The sequence below is a fragment of the Cyprinodon tularosa genome, unplaced genomic scaffold (assembly GCF_016077235.1).
Source record: "Cyprinodon tularosa strain WSP-4 unplaced genomic scaffold, ASM1607723v1 ctg184, whole genome shotgun sequence".
In the NCBI taxonomy this organism is placed as follows: domain Eukaryota; kingdom Metazoa; phylum Chordata; class Actinopteri; order Cyprinodontiformes; family Cyprinodontidae; genus Cyprinodon; species Cyprinodon tularosa.
In genome coordinates, this window is record NW_024038639.1 from 22,178 (window position 1) to 37,506 (window position 15,329).

At 42.2% G+C, this 15,329-nt stretch overlaps 1 protein-coding gene across 1 annotated transcript; it reads left to right on the forward strand.

Moving 5' to 3' along the window:
* The first annotated feature begins 102 nt into the window (after positions 1 to 102).
* Positions 103 to 14,264, forward strand: onecutl (one cut domain, family member, like). The gene is made up of 3 exons (XM_038282474.1): positions 103 to 529; positions 892 to 2,273; positions 8,879 to 14,264. Exons 2-3 carry the CDS (start codon positions 1,232 to 1,234, stop codon positions 9,187 to 9,189), a joined length of 1,353 nt encoding a protein of 450 aa, XP_038138402.1. The 5' UTR covers positions 103 to 529; positions 892 to 1,231; the 3' UTR covers positions 9,190 to 14,264.
* The last annotated feature ends 1,065 nt before the right edge of the window (positions 14,265 to 15,329 follow it).

Here is a 15,329-nt window from a genome sequence, read left to right on the forward strand (position 1 = left end):
CCCTCCTCTCTCCTGTTTTCCTCCTCCTCCCCCCGGAGAGAAAGGGTTAATTGGAGTAGGAATTTCATCGCACATCTGTCAGATTTTTAAGGCCGTGACGCACTGAAAGCTGGGAGTCAATGCGAGCAAAGGGAGGAGGAGGAGGAGGAGGAGAAAGAGTTGGTGGAGAGATCGATGAAGTGGCAGGCAGAGAGGCAAGAGGAGGAGGAGGAGGAAAATCTCACGAGATAATGAAAGAAAAAGAGAAGTGCTGCTAACAGAGCGAAAACACGGAGCGTGGACCCGGAGATTGTCTTAAAAAACAAAAAAAAAAACAGAGATTTTCATCTAGATCCGTTTATCCTGTTTTGTATTTTTCATCTTGTTTCCTCCGTTTGTTGCGCTGTGCGTGTTTTTTTGGTGGATGTAGCACCCCGGGGCGCAGCGGACCAATTGTGTGAATCTGTAGGTCTGCTCAGCGACACAGTGGGAGAAATGCGCAGGGCGGACAGCAGCCGTGGATGCGCTCCGACAAGCGGGTAGAATAAAGGTAAGATTTTTGGTTTTCAAACAGCAAATGTTGGCGATAATGTTTGGAAGGTAAAACGTCTCCCATTGGTTATTTGCAGCGCATAGAGTCTGTGCCTCCTTACAGATATCACTTTGCGTACAGCTGCAGGAAAATCGCATTAATTTACGAGATGATACGAGGATGAAATCAATAAGTTCTCAAATGGGGAATTTCTCCTGGAATGTGTGCAGAATTTAAGTCTTTTAATGATTGCTTATATTTTTATTGTTTACTCTCAAGTAAGAATGAGAGAAATGCAATGTTGTTATTTTTTTCTCAGTGCATCGGATCAATGTTTAAATTTAGGAGGTAACATCCATGCGCTGTCTTGTCGCACGCAGGCACAAAAGCGACCGAGGCTCCAGCGGGAGACCCCAGCTGAGCACCACAGACACAAACAGATGCACAAGTGAGAATAAAATAAGACATCGAGACTCTCCATGCTGTTCAAAAGTCGTTTTCTGGGACTTTGAGGGAGTTTGAAGACACTAATTAATGTTATCAGATAATTAATTAGAGACCCCGTAAGCCTGGAAATCAATTAATTCACAAATCAATAAATCCATAGTCTGGTGTAACAAGAGACCTTCCAGACTGTTGACCTGGCTGTTGAACAACAATAACAAAGAGAGAGCAACAGCATAGTGGCAAGAAACACAGATTTATTTGCTGAAATTGAAGATGGATGGGGGTCTAGGGGAGATGTCCCTGCACAGCCACTCTGATCTGGCTCACAGCCAGGATGGTAGGGCCATGCTGCACACACGGGACCTCTCGGCTGCCTTCCCCAGGCCTTCCCTCGGGAGCTCCTCCATGTCTCTGGAACCCGAGCCCCGTCCATCAGGATACGACCACTCCATGTCGGCTCTAGGCTACAGCGGCGACTCCCCGTCCAGTTCTGGGAGCACCTACACCACCCTAACCCCTCTGCAGCCATTTGATGACAAGTTCCACCACCATCATCACCACCATCACCCCTGCCTCCCTGTCAGCAATGTCATCGGCAGCTTCACCCTCATGCGAGAGGATCGAGGCCTCGGCACCAACTTCTACAATCCGTATGGAAAGGAGCTGGCTATGACACAAAGCCTGACACCCCCCACCACCGGTTCAGGCCTGAGCTCCTCCATGCATGGCTACGGCAGTCTAGGCAACAGTCCCAATGGCAATGGTGGACAGATGCTCCACAGCGGCTATGAGGTCCACGGAGGGGGTCTCTTCTGTCGGGCGTCAGATTTTGGTCGAGAGATGTCACCCCCAGGACTGGGAGGTGGCGATGTGTCCATCGGGCATCAGCTGAACAAGATAGAGGCTCACCAGCACACCCCTAACCACCACCCTCACATCTACAGCCAGCATTACCAACCTCACCATCACCCAGGCCAGCAATCATCCAAGATGGGTGAGCACCTGCACTCCTCGTCGCCCGCCTCATCCTCACCCGGCGAGGGCATGCTTCCAGGCTCGCAGGGGGGCGGAGGCGGGGAAGAGATCAACACCCGGGACGTGGCCCAGAGGATCATCACAGAGCTGAAGAGGTACAGCATCCCCCAAGCTATCTTTGCGGAAAGAGTCCTGTGTAGGTCACAGGGCACGCTGTCTGACCTCCTGAGGAACCCCAAGCCCTGGGGCAAGCTGAAGTCTGGACGTGAGACCTTCAAGAGGATGTCTCGTTGGCTGCAGGAGCCAGAGTTTCAAAGAATGGCCTCACTTCGGCTGGAGGGTAAGATCTGGCTTTGCTCTCTGTATGCCTCACACATGCACCCTCACACTCAAACAAAAATACACTCTTTCCTCCTGTTTCCCCAAACGCCAGCCTTCTTTGTGTCTTCCAAAAAAATCTTCCTCAGTAGTGATCAGTATGCAGCTCAGGTTGACACATGAGGAAAAGCAAAAAGCATCATACGGATGTTTCGGTTTTTCACATTGAGAACGAAGCCCTGGCTTGTCTGTAGCCTCATAAGGTATTGATAATAACAACATCCAGGACATCGTGAGGGAGAAAGGGATCATATGTGCTATTCCTTTGTTTATTGTGCTCCCAAACATCAGCTATTGATTTGTACAGTAGCTACAACATAAGAAAAAAGGGCTCAGACATTTGTCCTCCTCTCCAATGAACCATGAAGATCAGCCAGAGCAGCGGTTGGAAATTTAATCGCTTTCAAGCCCACAAAATAATTTGCACAAGGTATACCGTTTTGGAGCAATTGATTAATTTCAACGGTGATTTATATCTGTTCAGCGCCTGCCTGAAGTTGACTTGGCGAGGCACCTGATGCAAATCACTCTTGAGCTTGTGCCAGACGTGTTTTATCAACGTCGCCACTGAGGCAATTACTGTGAGACTAAATACAAACGTTCTTCTCATGGAAAGCAGTTCCCTATAGATTAGGAAGAAAGAGACGGTCTCAGCAGGTCTGTGATGATTTGTTGGAAAAATAAATTCAGGATTTTTCTGTGTGTTTGTGTGTCTTTTAATGGCAGGAGATGAAAACAGATTGCGTTCTTACATTTAAAAAAAATCACCTTTGCTTTTGTGTTTTTAGGACAATTCTCCAGTCATTTACCTCTTGCCCACATGGTAGTGTTTGTACAAATCAAAAAGATCTCTTTTTTTTTTTTTTTTTGAAAGGCATATTGTAATCTGCTGCTTGACATTTAATATTCTTCTGGGACATGGATTGAAGACACGACAGCACGCTGTACAGTGCTGTGTTACAGTGTTGTCCCTCCGCAGGGATGGGGGCCCATCTGATACACGCAGTAGAGAGAAATCCAAGTGAGTGCAGTAATATGAGATGAGCAAAGATGAGTGTGTGTGTGTGTGTGTCTGCTCACTGCAGGGGTCTGTGAGCTGTACGAGTGTACGAGCCCGCCCGGTTCATCACTGCCTTTTTCGCTCTCTGTCAGCAGCTCGACTGATTAAGCCCAACAACACAATGGGGTTCATAGGTAATGATTGTGCGCTCTTGCAATCCCTTCACAATTATTGATCTTTGATTGTTCAACTCTGAGAGCACATGTGTACATCCTCTATTCAGCAAAACGTTAGGGCAATCACAGCTAAAGCTCTTATCTGGAGGAGAGTTATCTCAGGGTTTGTTCTGTAATTTGGGTAAAGTGTCTGCTTGTTTAATCCAATCCTGGATAGTGTAGAGACTTTCCATGCAAAATTCTCTTTGACTGTTTTGTATAGATGAGTCCATCATGAGGAAAAGCGAATCAGCCCATTGTTCTTTTTTCAGTAGAAACCCAACAAAGTTCCCTCTTCTTTATTTGCAACATACCTTCCTTCATCTTTTCAAATACAAACATTATTTCAATGAGTCGGAGCGCCATGTCTGAGCAGCCGATCAATCAGACTCATAAAAAATTAAAGCCTACACAGAGAGGTGTTTTAATGTTTGACATTGCCCCTCTCTCCCTCTGCTCCCACACACTCTAAAACTGCATATTTAGTTCCTGGCAAAGCCACAGTTTAGACAGCTCGGCACTTTTCTACATAACCTACTTTCCGTAGGGGGTTGTTGTTTTTTTCTCCCCCTCCCCACCCACTCTCCCAGCCAACCCCCTTTTGTTTAATTACAAGCCGTTATTGATTTCCATGGGAAAGAGCAGCAAGCTTTGCCCACACACACCTTGGCCACATCGGCGAATCGAGACTGGAATTAGAATGCGTGATGCCCTGTGCTCTCCAGTCTGAAGGTATAGCTCAAGTGCTTTCTGATCCATGCCTCAAGTTTTAAGATCATCCCCTCCTTAATACAGCTGTTGCCTAAATACATAGAAGGCCCTTTAGAGTGTGCCGCAAGCACTAACTTAATTCAGGAACAGCGTTAACAGTTATAACAGTGTGTCTCCTTTTGGAGAGCTCCTCTATGCTTGACACACTGTAATTATGGAATGCTCTCGCTGACATTTTGTCCTTTCAAATAACCGTCTTTCTGCAGAGACCCTTTGCAAAACATGGAAGAGATGATCCCTCAGATTTATCTGCAGTATCTTGTTTGTGTGCATGGATTTCTGCACTGTACATGAGCGGCGTCTTCAGGCCAACCCCAGGCTGTGGAGTAGGCAATCAGGATTTAGCTGGAGAAGAAGGCATGATAAAGACCTTACAGCTCCGCCACTTAAAGTCAAGCAGGGGATCACAGACAATAACTTTAAAGATGATGGCCGAAGCCCTTCACTAAAGGTCTGAATGAAAAAGAAAGGTCAATGCGGTTTACGCGTTGGCTCAACCTCTGCACAACCCCCAACAGCAATGAAAACCGCATCTAGCTCTCGCTGTGTACAGTTCACTTTCAGCTGGTGAAGCTCAAAGGTCAAACCCCATTTCATTTGCATATCAAGAATTGCAAACAGGGTCTGTCATGGCATTGGCCGTGCAGCATCCAGCAAATAGCTGCTTTCGCTGCTGTTGTTTTTTTTCTTTCTTGTATCTGACTGTTGCAGCTTCCCCCACTCCAGTGCTGAAAGGGTTAACCAGCCTCTGTGGGTCGAGAAGTCTGAGCTGCACAGATTTAATCAATAATTTCTATCAGCCCCTGGCCCAAGAAATCAGCAGGGGGTGGGCTGGGGATGGGGAGTGGTGGGGGGGGATGCATGGAGGCTGGGAGGGGTTCTAGCCGAAAGGGGGGGCAGCGTAGGTTTGGACGCCGGGGGGTAGGGAAAGGACTTTCGATCACGTTTCAGCAACACGAGACAGGAGCATACATCATGATTAGGGGCTGTTCCCACGATCATAAGGAGCCTATAGGGGAATATTTATATCTCCAGGAGTAGCCCCGGTGCCAGAGATTTATAGCATGGTAATTGTGAGCCTTTTACACATGATTACAGCATAAGGAAGCATTTACTTAATGGCCGCTGTTATGATTGTCTGTGAGGCAGAGCGGCGAGGACGGGATGGAGGAAGAGAGCGGCAGGACAGAGCGACTCCTCCAACAAGCCATAAATCGTAGCTACAAGCAAGGCAGTCTACACTATCATGTCATTCCTTGCATCACTACGTGAACCGAGTGTACCACCCTATACACTATATGCCCAACCCCCCCCAACCAACAAGTATTGACAGTAAAAATGGTGTAACAGCAGTAAAAAAAAAGGAGTAGCCTTTGCACACACACAAAAAGAAAATGTACCTCCGGTGATATTGACACGCTGTTGACATCTCGGCCTGCTCAGATTTTAATGAGACGTGGTTCGATAACTCTCAGAAATGCAAACGAGCTCTTGATGCCGTAAAAGCTTAACAGACTCATGTAATCTCAAGTTGACAAGACCGCATCCCCAAGTCAAAACATTTCCTTCAGATAACGATTCTGAAGTTGAACGTTCACATGAAATGTGTAATTCAGATTAATTCATGTCTGGTTTAGTTTCACAAACTTAGTTCGACCAAAAAGCCCCCAGAGATGCATAAAGTGCACTGCGACAGCACTCGTCTAGAAAATGGGAAAGTTGGCAGAGTAGGGGGGTCATGATTGTTTCTCAAGCACCCTGCTAATGAGAGAAATTTGCTGGTGCGGGTCGGAGGAGTGAAGTGTTGGTCATACAGTAAACACCATCAGCAGCAGCAGCCTTGAGATGTTTCTCAATGGGAAGCTGTAGACCAATCAATTGGACGTGTCAGAGCTGTTATGAGAGAAAAAGGCAGGTTCAGTGGTTTATAAAATCTATGTTTGTAGCATGTGTGTACCGAATTGAGTGTCTGTGTGTTAGAGTTGAAAGGAGGTTAAGGTTATTACTTGCTGATATCTCCATCTTGCAAAAGCCTTTCTGTAAGCAGCAAAACTCCTTATTAAAAATGTTTGGCTTTCCTTTCTTGAAAGACAAACAAATGAAAAAAAAGTACCTTAAAAATCAGAGTGATTTTACTTTAAGGTTTTTTTTAAATATATATATATATATATATATATAATTCTCAAATTTAATAAGCAAGAAATTTAATTTAAATTAATTTTATGTTTTAATTTTTTAATTATATATTTTAAGTTAAGACCAAAAGCTGTTTGATCTGATAATTAGATTGCTTTTTTGTTTTTAATTTTCTATTGTTTTCCAATTGTTTTTTTAAATATTTCTCACATTTAAAAAGATAGGAAAATATCTATTTTACATATCTGATGACTTATTTGGGTCTTGGTCTGCATGTTTGCTCTGCTGTTTTTTGTACTTTGCTGCTTACTCCCAACAAATGCATCTGATACCATCAGCAGAACAAACACGCAGTGCTGATTGAATCCCCTTAAAAGTGTGCATTTAGGTAATTGTGTGACTTTCGTAAATATGTTTCAGCTCACTTAAGGCATTTAAACACCCTGGGCAATGCCGACTCTGCTTGTTCACCCCCTGATGTCATCCTGCCTAAACAGAAAATAAATGAGTTCCGCTTTAAAGTGATTATTACTCACTCACCGGCGCCACATGTAAATGACTTTTATGTGAAACTAATGATGCTGTAGCTTCCACTGAGGAGGAAAGAGGAGGAAGAGAGGAAGTGGAAGAGAGAAGTGGAGGAAGGGGTGGTGGTGAGGAGTTGGCTCGGTAAACAAAGGCAGAGGTTGGTGATGCGTTTCCTGTAAATACAGAATTACAGCGTGTTGGAGGTGAAGGGTTCAGCGATGGATATGCAGAAAGGAACATGCAGCCAGAATTCAAAATGCACGTCTGAGGCTCAAAATGGATCTGCTCTCAACCCACACACTCTCCGTGTTGCTTCTCATTTCTCGCTGAGCCATGCTGGTTTGTTTGGCAGGGCAATTTTATATATTTTTTCATGTATTTATTTACTTTCTCATAAGCAAACATTGATTAAAAGATTGTGCTGGCAACAGCGGTGTTTAACCCAGACCCAAGGTTTTTTTATTTTGATGTAATTGTATTCAAGGCTGACATGGAAAATAATCAAAAACAAATATAGATTCAAACATTAAAATCACCAGAGGATTTTTTTCACCTCAGTCATTGTTTTTGCTATTTGAGTATCAGGAACTTTAACACTTTAACCAGAAACAATGAATTTTAACATCCTCAACGGACCACGGAGGCAGAAATAAATGAATAAGAATCTGAAAGGTCTAGATAAGCAGTGAAACCAGCTAATAATTTTAAAGTATATTTTTCTTTGTTTTGCAACATTGATATATTTTTTTATTAACCTTTAGGTGAAATGTTTGTTTTTAACTTTGCATGCTTGATTTTCTTTAGTTGTGATTTTGAATGGGTTGATTAGCAGTACAAATATTTAAATCCCATTTTAAAGTTTAAATTCTAGTATTTAAAGTCTGTTTTCTCTGATTCTATGGCATACTGAGTAGAATATAATTTCTATAGCAGTCCTTCAATTAAGATGACTCTTATTCAGGTAACGCTGTTTTAAAACCACAGCTGGCAAAGTTGGAGCAGCGTGTCTCATAATCATCCACAGGCTCTATCTGAGCAATTATTTAGCAGCTTGTTATACTTGTCGCTGCATAAAGAGCAGATCTGTAAAAAATGTCGTATTTAGTGCAGTAAGCATATTAAACATTGCTGTAAAATGAAGGTGATGCTTGTAAGGGTTTTACTTTTTTTAAGCCTCTATAATATTAAATCAAGCAAATTGATTAAATGCATGATAATATTTATTAAGCTAAAGCTTATATTACAACCCACAATAGATTTAAATATTTCTTTACAGAATTAGTCAAAATAATTGTGTATCTTTTACATTAGATAACAGTTACTTTTTGTGTTAATAGAGCGGTAGATTCATTCATTTCCATCCAAAATGTAACACAAGAGAAAATGTTCAAATATCCTTAATCTAGGAAAAAAGAAATATACTAAATACAACAAAGAGAAAATCAAGTAATTCTAGTTGGAGGTAAGTGTTTTTAATATGAAGGAAGCATTCAAGCATGACCTGGTGAATAGCAAGCAACATGAGGCTTTGGCTCCATTTTCCAAATCAGATCTGACTAAAAGGAAAAACCTTGTGCTAAAAGTAATTAAAGAGCCTTAGAAATAAACAATGAAAACATCAAAGCTTTGGCTGGGATGTGCTTTTCGCTTTTTTTTATTTCCCCAGCTGCCACCAGCATCTCACTGGCAACAAGATGTGAAAGATTGAACATCTTGATTCCTCCACTGCACAATGAAACAAGTTGCTGATTCATCTCTTTCAACTAATCAAAGTTGCTTAGCTAATCTGTTTTCTTTCAACAAATCCACTTTCCCTTAGCTTAATCCATTTGTCCTAGTTAGCCATCCAGTCTGTTAGCTAACCTTTTTTCCCTTTCCTCCCTCCCTCTAATACATCTCTCATCCATGTGCCTGCAGCCTGCAAGCGCAAGGAGCAGGAGCAGAGCAAGCTGGAGCGCAATCAGGGCCCGAAGCGCACTCGGCTGGTGTTCACCGACCTGCAGCGGCGCACGCTCATGGCCATCTTCAGGGAGAACCACCGCCCGACCAAAGAACTGCAGGTCACCATCTCCCAGCAGCTGGGCCTGGAGCTCTCCACAGTCAGCAACTTCTTCATGAACGCCCGCAGACGCAACCTCAACAAGTGGGCCGACGAGGGCCGTCCTTCTTCCACTGGCTCCTCTGGCTCCAGCGTTTCCTCTTCCGCGGTGTCCTGCAGCACCGCGTGATGATGGGGTGTCCTGGAGGTGCGTTGGGGAGGGCGCCGAGAGAACAAGGGGGGCACATGGACTGGTCTAGGGGGAGACCAGGCGTTACAAAATGTCCTCCTCGTTATCAGAAGGAGTGACGGAGCTTTTGCAGATGATTTTATGAAGCAAACCAAAGTCGATTGCCTCTTTGACATGGAAAGAGGCAATGTGTAGAGTGATAAAATTGCAGGATGTGAGGTCCTGCTTGTATAGTCAAGGGTGGGAAGATGAGTAACACCCTCACATAGACACCATCTCATTGCATTATTTTAATTATGTAGATTAGAGATAATGAGGGTATTGCAAATCAGGAGGAAGCATATTTTGATGTACCTTCAATTCTATTCCCATCTCTCCAAACGTGACGAATCAAGAGGTGCCGTTTACTCACACCTGGAGAGCTCCATCGTGTAAGTTTTTAATCACAAGTGTTCACAGTTGTCCAAAGATGTTAATCCGTCCCCCCAGTTCCCATTTTTCCTCAAGAATCAAGGTGAAAGAGGAAAAAAAGGTTTTTTTCTTCAACCTTTTGATTTTTTGTTTTCTTTTTCATGAAGTCAAGTTCCCCTTTCTTAGCATGTGTTTCCATGGTGATGGTTCCCAGGACTTTTTTGGTGCTGTTTCAAGTGTGGAGCTTGGAATAATAATCAAGGTGGGATTCTGTTAATGTCTGTAAATCCCAGCCGTCAATCATAAACCACCAACGAGAGCATCTGCAGCGTTTTGTCTGAACGGTCTCGCCTTGAATTAATCAGAGGTTTCAGGGGAGACCTTCGACTTGACGCGACGTTATGCCGGCACAGAATCAATAAACACAAGCAGGACGTGGAAACAGACTCGTTGATGCAACCATTTTAGCTTTAAGACTGTCGCTGAGCTTCCAAAGAAAAGCTCCTCAGCCATTTTTGACTCAAAAACCAAGCCACAAAAGAGAGAAGAAAATGTAATTTGAACACTAAAGGTTTCGTACAGAAGAGCTACACCTGACACAGTGTATAGTGAGATTTTAGTATTTTTTTCAGCTCATTTACAAATAACTACTCACCTCTGCACCATTCTGAAGTGTTTTTTTAACAGATGTCTAGAAAATGGAGGAATGTGATCCTTTCTCCCCTTTTTGTACAGATTTCAAGCACATTGCTCTATTTGTAGGAACCATGTTGGAAGTGTGGGGCAGTTATTTTCAGCCCTGCTGGAGGTCATTTTTAAGTTTGTTTTTTATCTGCAAAGGAATGGCTTTAACACGCCTTCTTATAGCCAAAAGCAAAATCAAATCAAGAACATTTAAAATGCAATTTCTGATCTGATTTATGGTATTTATTACTATGTTTGTGTATTTATTGTTTACCTTTTGTTTTCCTCTGTATTTATTTGGCAATTTATTTATGCTATCTATATACTGTAAGTATTTATTTAACGATACTCCGTATGTCTGTGTGAAACTGAAGACTTTTTCTGATGGGCACTTTTAGCTGTAGAATCCCATCGTAATACCAAAGATTAACATTGCCTCCCTGAATGTACGACCAGAATCCCTAAACCCAGTACCTGATCCCGACCCGATCCACCATGTGACGTTCTATCTCTCTACTCTAAAAGGCCTGGCCTTTTCATCATTTTTTTTGTGTGTGTTTTTTTGGTAGAATATTGGGGAATTCTTTACTCTTGCAAATGTCTCCGCTATCGTCTCTTAATGCCAAGGTCAAAGCTTGTTTGAATGTGATTATATTTAGGATTAATTTTGCTATAGATAATGATGATGTGGTATCCCATGGGTTCACGAGTTGCTTGTGAAAGTTATATTTAGACCAATACCATGTAGAGGAGTGGGATGAAGCATCTGGAGACCTACCTAAAGCACCGTCTGAGGTTTAAATTAGGAGTCCACCTTGGTCACATGCAGACATGCCTGCCACTGCTTGGCTGAACATGCATGGTTCTGACCACCGTTTCTTTTCACCGTAACTCCTCAGCAGTGCAGCGCAGACCCTCCTGTCTACATCCGATTCAGTGTAAGGTCACCATCCCATACATGCCAAACCCCTCTGACAGGTGTCTCAGTTCCAGCTAGGCATGGGCTCCCAGTATTAATCTTGATTTCTTTTATTTCAAACATACTGAGCAATTATTCCTCAGAAGTATTGATTGTTGAAGTTAAATGTATGAAATCCAATCTAATGGACAACATAGAAACACAATGAGTATAAGCTCACATTAGGCCAAGTAGAGACATGCTAGTCGTAGTTTACATGTTAGGACTTAAAATAGGGAAAAATAGTTTTAGTTTATTAAAATCAATTCGGTAAAATTTTTTAGCTCTAAACTGTGACTATCAGTTGTTGTTTGTTTTTTTTGCAACTTGAAGTATTTCCAAACAACTGAATTTATCTTTTGCGGCAGAAAGATAGACGACTTTAAACCAGCTAATGACATTTCATAGCAACAGGTTGGGGAGGGGCAGAGCTGTGTTACTCTGTTGTCCCTGAGTACATACTGTTAATCCACTGAGTTCTCAGGCATCTTGAACTGTAGAAATAGCATGATGGAAAGTGGTCAAAAACCTAGTCTTGGTACATCCTGATACCGCTAACCAGCCCATGCCTTTTTCCAAAACTGTTTTTTAGTTTACTCCTGCTCTTTCATGGGTTTTCATGGATATTAAGAAGTGTTTCTCACTTTCATGGATTCCTCTGTTGTTTCAGTATCTCAACATTTTTCTGCAGGACCTCTGCAGCATCCTTTACCCCCAAGTGTCTAAGACTCTTTCCTAATCTCTGAATAATTCTGGTATCTAACTTTTTTTTTTACCAAGCTTCCTTGCAATTTTAAAGACATACTGAGCTCATTTCACTGTCATCTAGGTTTTGCTGCAAGGGTTTTTCCAGCTGTCAGCAAACTTCAAGAACCCTTCCTAATGTCCAGGATTTCTTTTGCCGTTTCTGTGATCTTCAGAGGTTCTCTGATCACCTTATGCAGCACAAATGTTTGGATTTCCCACTGTGTTGTTTATTTGGAAGCATAAATCAGGAAACTCACAGAAGACCCCACAGTCTTACCCCCTGAGGAAACGCTTCCAACGATCAGCCTGGCTGACAAGGCCTTTTTCCATCCTGAACCCCTCTCTCATTTTCTCTCTCATTCTCTGTCTTTAACGCTGAAAAGGGGGCGGATCGGTGAAGCCCATTTCACAGCGTGCACTTGAAAGACGAGCGGTCATGAAAGAGGCCATCGACTTTTTCGTGGACTTCAAAGTGGAGGCTTTTTTTATCCTGTCTCGTCTCTGGGTTCCTGGACTGAGGTCTGCTGTTGGCCAGACCTGTGGGCTTTAGGGGGGCATTCAAAAAGGGGTGGAGGGAGTGGGTGAGACATCAGAGAGGAGGCTGAATCATCCAGGATGAGGATGGTAGTGTGTATGTGTCTAGAAAAAGTAGGATGGAGGGGGGAGTTGTTTGAGGAACAGGAGGTGTTGGAGTACTGGGGCATGGAGCTGAATTAAACTTTAATGAGTGACAATTGTAAGCATGCTGAGGGCTAAGGGGGGGGCAGTGGAAGGGGCGAGTGGTCAAGTCAGTACCAGGGTGAAAAAAATGAAAAGAAAGAAAAAAGCTTAAAGGCTCTTCTGCCGACCCCTGCTTTCCACTGTCATCGTATCAAAGCTGAGGTGACACCTTTCAGGTTTCTCTTTGTCTATCTGACTGGGAGCCTAAAATGGAGAAAGAGCTGTTTGTTTTGAGCCACCTTCTGCTCCATGTCAAGCAGAAAGGATCTTCCTTCTGCTCTGTTAGCAGAGAGGCTGGCAGGTGAGGGGGCTTAGTGCTGCAGGGGATTTCTTCTCCTTTTTAGCCTGCGGCCCCCTCTAGTGTCATCTCCTGAAACTATCAGACAGAAACCTAGAGAGCATGTTGATAGTGAAATGGCAGAATTGAAATCTAATGCTTTATTGAGAATAAAAAAAAAAGTTTTTGTTTTTTTTTTAACGGAAAGAAAACCAAAGATTAATGGGTAACTGCTGATTTTTTTAACAGTTACCCACAAGAGCTGACCCTAGCTCTCAGAGGATTCAAAAAGCACCGGAGGCATTGCTGAGTCTTTATGTTGTAGAAAACAGCTGGAACTGAGAAACTGGCATGAGGCCGTGTCTTCAGATGGAAGTCCTTTGGACTTTGGAAACCCCAGTGTCTCTGTGTCTGTCCTTGCCTTCCCACCCTGTGTGTACACAAAGACTTTACCCATCTACCTCAACTGTGTGAGTTGTTGTGTGGCAAAGATATTCCTTAACCAAAGAATCCATCCTGTCAGGGTGTCTTTCTGTCTGTCTATCTATCTTATCTATCTATCTTGTCTGTCCATCTGTCTCTTCTTCATGCCTTTTTGCTCCGAACCAAATGTGCTGGAATCAATCCGAAATAGGAGCCTGTACGAGGCTCCCATCCAGCCAAAGCTGAACGCCAGTATGCTAGAGTCCCATTGATCCATGTTACATATATATGAAATCATTCTCAAGACCAAAAAAGAAGGAGGTGACAATCTAAGCAAGGAGGTTCTTGCTGTAATCAACGTTGCCTATTCCTTGTTTTCCATAAACTAGAACCATCCCCGTGAATCAAGCCTTCACCCCGAAACCAGTAAAAAGGAAAGGTCAAAGGAGACAGAAGCTATTTTTCCACATTTGTAAGCCACGCGTTCCCTCCCCCTGTTATTTCCAACTGTTTAGTGTAGTTGAAATACTGTTCGATCCCACTGTTGTAAGTAGGAAATAATGAAATTCATACAGAAAGCTTTAACTGAGGACGGGCTGAGGGAAATGTTGGCGCTACCTCAGCTTGGACTCATGGACCCACCATGCTTTACTGTGCCATTCTTGTCCATGTGTTAGACTTAACTAATGAATGTGGCTAACCAACCAAAGGCTTAAAAAAAAAAAAAAAGATACACAACACTTTAAACATCAATCATGGTGGGACGTTTTGTATCAACAACTAAAGAAAAATCCCTTTGAATACCTCATGTGAAAATTGTTTGTTGTGATGTTGCACTAAAAAATAAAAATGACTCATTTGTAACCCAACCTCTGGGCTCCGTCAGCTTTATTCTGTCTTTGCTGGAATTTTTCTGAACTTTTAAGGGCCCCAAAAATGTATTTTACATCCTTTGCTTAAAGAAAATTGTGGGTTGTTTTTTTTTTTTAACTAGAAATAGAAGCAGTTATTCATGGTTTGTCTATAGACCATTTGATAATTTAAAAGTACATCACATTAGATTTAAAGGAAAACATACTTTGCTAATTTAATTACAAATTTTAAACCTTTGTGATAATATATTTTAAGTACTAAACAAAGTATTATATTTTAAGAATTTTCCCCCTTTATTATGGTTAAAGTTAATAAAAATATGAAATTTAATTGATCAGGAATTTGATTATTACACAGGATCTTTTAACACAGGCAACATTGATTATAGAAATAAATGTGGAGAATGATGCCCTGACTGTAAATGAGGAAGACTGGGCTGTATTCATGGAAAGTTATGTGGAAGGAAAACATGTAGTGGAAAAAGGTGCATAAAGGGCTGGAATAGAGAACATGAAATGAGACAGACCTGTACTTAGCCCATCGTCAGAATGTGAACCCTGTCAATAAAAAGATTTCTCCAATGCATTGTCAGATTATAATATCTAAAAGTGATAAAGTGTTTCTTAAATTGGGCAGTTCAAAAGATCATCAACTCAACTTTATTTTTTAAAGACCTTTAAAACAACCACAGCTGCCAAAAAGAGCTGGACATATCAGGTAAAGTTAACATTTTATTAAAACAACATAGAAGTTTAAAGAACTAAAACAAATATAATTAAATATAAAATATAAAATAATAATGAAATATAATAAAATCAATGTAAACAAATAAAACCATATACAAAAAGAACAATAACACTCTGAACAATCTGACTGTTTTATTTGTGTCTCTATTTTGTTGGTAGGTGTGAGTGTGTGTGTGGTTGTGTCTCTGTGTTGCCCTGCTGTGTACTGGGACCTGTCCATGATGAACCTCACTTTGTGCTGATAATCTGCTGGATATACGCACTAGAGATGGAGACAGAACCAGGTGTACAGAGTGTTAAC

Bases quoted from the DNA above. Each gene is read 5' to 3' on its own strand.
- onecutl (XM_038282474.1), top strand. From the start codon at position 1,232: ATGGATGGGGGTCTAGGGGAGATGTCCCTGCACAGCCACTCTGATCTG. The intron at 2,274-8,878 runs GTAAGATCTGGC...ATGTGCCTGCAG, and splicing joins GGCCTCACTTCGGCTGGAGG to CCTGCAAGCGCAAGGAGCAG.